The sequence below is a fragment of the Armigeres subalbatus genome, chromosome 3 (assembly GCF_024139115.2).
Source record: "Armigeres subalbatus isolate Guangzhou_Male chromosome 3, GZ_Asu_2, whole genome shotgun sequence".
In the NCBI taxonomy this organism is placed as follows: Eukaryota; Metazoa; Arthropoda; class Insecta; order Diptera; family Culicidae; genus Armigeres; species Armigeres subalbatus.
The window spans coordinates 157047930-157054807 of NC_085141.1; the positions used below are offsets into that span (position 1 = coordinate 157047930).

General features: G+C 38.7%; 1 protein-coding gene across 1 annotated transcript in view; it reads left to right on the forward strand.

The window, feature by feature from the left end:
* Positions 1–6591, forward strand: part of LOC134220287 (carboxypeptidase D) — a 69305-nt gene extending 62714 nt beyond the window's left edge. Inside the window, exon 13 of the mRNA XM_062699299.1 lies at positions 5878–6591. Coding sequence (XP_062555283.1) covers positions 5878–5981 — 104 coding nt within the window. The 3' untranslated portion in view covers positions 5982–6591. The remainder of the gene's footprint in view (positions 1–5877) is intronic.
* The last annotated feature ends 287 nt before the right edge of the window (positions 6592–6878 follow it).

Consider the following 6878-nt stretch of genomic DNA (forward strand, 5'->3'; position numbering starts at 1 on the left):
GAAAATTCTGAAGTTTCTCATGCAAATTTCGACGATTTTTCTGCTGAAATTCCATTTAATTTTATTTGGGAATTACAAAGACCTTCTCTTGGTAATTCCAAAGATTGCTCGAAAATATTTTCCAAATTATGGAAAAACTTATAGATTTTTCTGGAGAAGTTCATTAGATTTTTCATGCGAAATTCAAAAGATTTTTCTTTTAATGTCTTGAAAATATCCCGAAAAATGCAAAAAAAAGGCTTTCGGCGTGACGCCGAAAACGTCGCCGCCGCCGACCAAAATTTTGACAAACGCCGCCGCCGACGATTTTCGGACCGGCGCACATAGGAGTAAATAAGCCAATTCTTGGCCAAAACTATTTTTTGCGGTTATTTGGGCATGATTTTCCTAGGACGAAGTAATAATTGCCAATTATGCAGGAAAATGCATTTTTTTGACTAAATCTATCCACCTAACAGTGTAAAACCTGATAAAAATCTCAAAATTCATATGTTTTCAAATAAAACCTCGCGTTTTATGTAAAATCAAAATCTCTTGCTGCCGCTACGTGAACGATTCTAAAATGGCTATATTTCACAAAGTAGCAAGAAACCCGTAGTTAAAGCTCTATCCTTAAATGGATTTTCTAACATTTACATAGGAAAAAAACATCTAACTTATTTTAACCCATGCCCAAGATCCCAAAAGAAAAATGGTTGTATAAATTCGCATGCACAAAAGTAAACACTGTTTTCTGCTTGAACACTATTTTCTCCTTAACTCCCCTATCAGGGAATAATATCAGGTATGGGCGTTTGAAGCCTTACAACAACCTAGAACGTCCTGAACATAGCAGAGTTCGGAAACAGAAAATATTCAGTACATTAGCAGCATCTGTATTGTTCCAAAATAAGATTATCATTCAAACGTACCTATAGAGGTACATCGGTAAACAATCTACTTTTTAATATCACTTGGACGCCCTAGGGTATGCAAACTATACTTGAGTTCAGGACTTTAGATGTACAGCTACTAAAAAGTTTTTTTTTCGTTCAAACTTCCTTTATTCGCCTTGAAGGTCAATACACATCGGAAAAGAGCTTTGGGAAATTCATTACAAATAAAAATGCCGCTAGATCGGATATATATCGGAGCTTTGAGTGACAAAAAAGCTACTGTCATGACTGTAGATCGCAAGCTTTGAACTCAAAGGCAGTTTGGATGACTTAAATCAAGGCTGTCTTGCGGTGTTTGTTGGTCTTTCGAGAGATGTAATGAGTGTGACAGAAAAGGTTATTTTAGCAGCTGTAGAACTCAAGTCTTGAAATCAAGGACAGTTTGGTTGATTCAAAATATCCCATAACTATTTTACAATGATAGTTGGTCTTGGTTTGTCCAGGTTGGTTGGTTGGTCCAGGAGATGCTGTGAATATAAATAAAATATATGTAACAAAAAAAAAGTTCCGCAAGTTTTGAACTCAAGAACAGTTTAGGTGACCCAGAATATCCCAAAATTACATCACATTGTTTGTTGATCTACAAGGTGATGTAATAAATATAATATTTTTTCTTCTGGGTTCGTTATATGTGGTAATTTATGAGCAAATGGTAAAATTTTGTTTTAAAATGATGAAAAATCGCATTTTATTCAAATAGCTCGGAATCTAATTTGCGGACGTTTGCGGACGAGTTTTCACGTGGAATGCTTAGTCCATATCTTGAAGTTACACCCAAGTGATTTATCTTTGCCGGATCTTGCCGTATAGATTAACTTTTCCTCTGAAGAAAAACATAAAAAAATAGAAAAAATAGTGATTTTCAAGTGGTCATCACCTGAAACATAAAATTTATAATTTGACCATAAACATGAACAAAATAGAGACATACAACTATAATCTACTCATTGTGTACTAATAATAGCTTGTTGATAACATTTAAGTTGTGTAAAAATCAGATTTTCCAAATTCTCCACAAATAAAGTGAATAAAATCCAATTCAAAACTCCTTTTTTTAGCCCTAATTACATTTTTTTTTACAAAATTTTGGTCACATCTGAAGTAGCCATAGTATGCAGAATGTTTCTAAGTATCTAAAAAGTATATAAGAATGTATAAATGTTGAAAATTATTTTTTGGGTTTTGTCCACGAATTTGTTCTAGTTACTCTTCTGTGCGGCGCACACCTCTATAGTATACATTACACAGTTCGAGGCTGCATCCGAGCAGGAGCGACGACCTCGATAACAGAAATTGGTATGAACTAGCCTTGCATAAGAGGTAAAATACCAAAAAAAAAAAAATACCAAAAACTCATATGCAGAATGCTTGAGGCATAACATGCTTAGGTATTTCAATACCAATCGAATAATAATTGGTTATGCATTTGGTATTGAAATTCAATTTAATAACTGGCTTAAGTATTGCGCATATTAGTTTTTGGTATTATTCCTTTGGTATTTTATCTCTTATGCAGGGCTAGTTCATAACAGAGTATGGTATCAATAACAGAATTAGGTATTATTGAGCCAATTTCTCCTGCTCACCGCCACATATCGTCTTCTTCCACAACGCCAAAGATTGCCCTGACCATACACCGAGTGCTTGCAAATCCTCCTCGAGCATGGTCCAAGTTTCATGTCCATAGAGGACTACCGGTCTTATGTACGTTTTGTGCATGACACATTTGGTGCGTTAGTAAATCTTTATTGAACACAGTTTCTTTTAGAGCCTGTAGTAGGCCCGACTTCCACTTCGTGAAATACGAAGGCGTATCATCTGTGCAAGTCGGGCCTACTACGGGCTCCAGAAGAAACTACGGCCAAAATATATTCACCACTACACCAAATGTGTCATGTACACGACGTGTAGCGCCGGAGAATGAACCACGAGCCAGCTCTACGGCGAACCCAGTATCCAGAAGGTAGCTAAAGCCCGAAGGGTACGATTAGCAGGGCATGTTGCAAGAATACCGAACAACAACCCTGCAAAGATGGTGTTCGCTTCCGATCCGGCAGGTACGAGACGGAGTGGAGCGCAGCGAGCAAGGTGGGCAGACCAGGTGCAAAACGACTTGAAGAGCGTGGGGAGCATACGAGGATGGAGAGATGTGATCTCGAACCGTGTATTGTGGCGTCAAATTGTTGATTCAGTGTTATCTGTTTAGTTTCTGTAAACTAGGCAAATAATAATAATAATAAGGATCCAATGTAGACAAACTCATTGACCACCTCGAAGTGTCCCCGTCTATTGTATTACTGCTTCCCAGGCGGGCCCTGTTGCGCTCGGTTCCGCCCACAAGCATGTACTTTGTCTTCGATGCATTCACCAGCAGTCCAATTTTTGTTGCTTCACGTTTCAGGCGCGTATACAGTTTTGCCACCTTTGCAAATGTTCGGACGATAATGTCCATGTCATCCATGAAACAAATAAATTGACTAGATCTGTTGAAAATCGCACCCCGGCTGTTAGATCCGGCTCTCCGCATTACACCTTCTAGCGCAATGTTGAACAATAGGCACGAAAGTTCATCACCTTTCCTTAGTCCCCGGCACGATTCGAACGAACTGGAGTGTTCGGCCGAAATCTTCACAAAGTTTTGCACACCATTCACCGTTGCTTTGATCAGTCTGGTAAGCTTCCCAGAGAAACAGTTCTCGTCCATAATTTCCCGTTGCTCTACGCGGTCTATACTGTTGTATGCCGCCTTGAAATCAATGAACAGATGTTGCATTGGGACCTGGTATTCACGGCATTTTGAAGGATTTGCCGTACAGTAAAGATCTGGTCCGTTGTCGACGACGGAAGATGATCTGGGATATTACTTTGTAGGCGGCATTAAGGATGGTGATCGCTCGAAAGTTCTCACACTCTAGCTTGTCGCCTTTCTTGTAGATGGTGCATATGACCCCTTCCTTCCACTCCTCCGGTAGCTGTTGAGTTTCTCAGATTCTGACAATCAGGTTGTACAGGCAAGTGGCCATTTTCCTGGCCCATCACGATGAGCTCAGGTCCGATACAATCCATACCATCTGCTTTATTGGTTTTTAGCTGTTGGATAGCATCCTTAATTTCCCTCAAGGTAGGGCTGGTTGGCTTTCATCGTCCACTGAACTGACGTAGTCATCTCCTCCGCTGCCTTGACTTTCACTGCCTGTATTCTCAGGGCCATTTAAATGTTCTTCGTAGAGCTGCTTCCACCTTTCCATCACCACACGTTCGTCTATCAAGAAGCCTTTGCGGGGTGCGTTGAGCTTCTGATAGAACTAGCGTGTTTCTTGAGTACAGCACAGCTGTTCAATCTCCTCACACTCCGCTTCTTCTAGGTGGCGTTTCTTCTGCTGAAAAAGGGGGGTCTGCTGTCTCCGCTTACGTCTATAATGTTCCGCGTTCTCTTATAACCTCAGATGGAAGCAATGCACTCTCAAATTTATTGATCAATAATAGCACTCGAGGGAGCGATTAAGAAAGATGGTGTCCAAAAGAGCGGTACCATTGGAACACGATCACATATGTTTTTGGGATTTGTGGACGATATCGATACTATCGCGCCGAGAAAGAGACAGTAGTGTATTTTAGGAAAGCAACATTCCGTCAGCTTAACAGCTTCGACGGACCCTTCTTTCTGGTTGGCATTGGTGGAGTAAAGCTGGGGCACGTGACCCAAATCGATCAAAATTTACCCTGATATTCAATTATAAACGCCAAAATTGTTCTGAAAATAAAACTGATTCTCCACCACTTTTTTGTAAATGTTAATAGATATAAATGCGCGCGATACAGGATGAGTTTCCAAAGAAGAACATCCCCGACGAGTTGAAGCTGCTGAATAGTCTGAGGATAAATCTAGGATAAAAATCGCGAAAGCATGAGGATTACTACTCCTGGCCACGTCACTGTCCACCGTAACTTTGGAAGGGGAAGGAGTGTTGATTTAGTACTTACTTAATGAGGGGCTCCCGACTCAGTGGGTCGTATGAATAAAATGTAGTAAGTTCAACTTTACTTGTGGAACATGTTCGTATGAATAAAAGAGACTTTACTACACTACACATTTCGAACATACTACAAACAACTGATTCGGTATGAATAAAACAAGAGTTTACTACTGATTTCTTGTAGTCTGCTCAAGACGTTGCTACTCATGTTTCAAATGCAGATTATTCATCAGAATCGAAGCGAATCGGCTTTGTTCTTGAAAATAGAAGTCCAATTTAGGGAAAACAAGCAAAACAGACATGTCTTTTGTTGATTAGCCGCAAAAAAAAAATGATGAAAGCATCATCGTCATCATGGGGTCTATTTTGTTTTGACGTTTCTCCGTGTAGTAAATGGTAGTAAACTGCAGAGTGTATGTAATTAAGAGTGGCGACATGTGCCGCATTTGACAGGTCTCCTGCTCGTTTGGAACACGATTTTGTATGGGAATGACAGATGAATTCTGTTCCAATTCTGACAGTGTCGCCACTCTTATTTACATTCACTCTGGTAAACTGTAGTAAAGACTAAGTTCGAATGTAGCATATGCCATAAGTTCGAAAATGTTTTTATTCATATCAAACATGTAGTTTTCTCTGTGGAATTTATTTTTGAGTAGATACTACAAGCGTTGAGTTTTGCTACTTTTTATTCATACGACCCAGTGATACCCTCATAAGTACAAGTTAGATATTAAGGAAGGTATTCGTTGGGTCAGGATTTGCCTGTAGCTGACATTGTGACCATGGTAAATCTTGTAGCGAGCCCGTCACAGAAAGCCAAAGCTATTTATATTTTAATGAAATACGACCATTATGTAAAAACTATTAAAATATGTAGCACTGCGAAACGATTTTTCAATTCTATCTATATTATTATTGCCTATTCATTCATTATTTAATATAATCATACTCTACCCCCACAGAGCTCCAACCTTATTACGATGATGAACAAGACCCAATCACTGACACCGAGGACGACAGTGAGGAAGAAATTGTGATGCTCAATTCATCTTTCCGAAACAGCTAGGCTAGTATCGTTCTTTTGGAGAAAAAAATGTTACAACAGAATTGCCATCAGCAGGTAATATTTAAGATCTAATCGCCTTCTACGGTTCCCGCTAAGTTTAAATAGCTAATCCCTAGCTGGAAATAATCAGTTTAAAAATTTAACACCTTTGCATAAAGGATCAAAAGTCTGATAATATTGCTTTTATTTTTCGACCGAAATCGAATCATTCCAATCTCATGTCAATTGAAACAGTCAATTTCCTATAATGAAAATCCTATACTTGTGCAATCAAGAGTAACTCAACTATTTCCTTGCAAATAAGCGTAAGCACAATGATATGTGAAATGTGATAACTCGATTATTAAAATGAAAGAATAAAATTGCACAAAGGCAATCAATAGTTCGATTAGAAATACATCGAACGGAAAAAGTTATCTCTTAGTTGATTTACTTATTGTTATTCTACGACGCGCTCTCCTTTAACGGTTAAAATATAGATGTTGTTGGTGCGGTAGGTGTTCAAAGCGAATCTTTGGACAATTGTTTTTTCAGAGGATGTCGATTCTAACGTCATTAATTGCGAACGACTTATTTTTGTAATAAATGATAATACCTACGCTAGAAATAACTGTTCGTGTTGAAACGTGGAAATGAAAGAAAGCATTTTACAAATTATGAACTATTTTCTTCTATTGTTGCCGCACATGTATGGGGTGTTTATTAAGCCAGACATTTATTGGGTTAATCCATGTTCTACTCCAACCCTAGTTTGTATTCCACTATGTCATTTTGATTTTGTAGGCGAATGATGATCGCGTGAAATGAAAATTTGGCGATTTGATGTTAAAAAGCATGATGCAGCCATCTACCCATCTTCCAATTTTTAGATTTCTGTTGCCAACTAATCGGCAGACT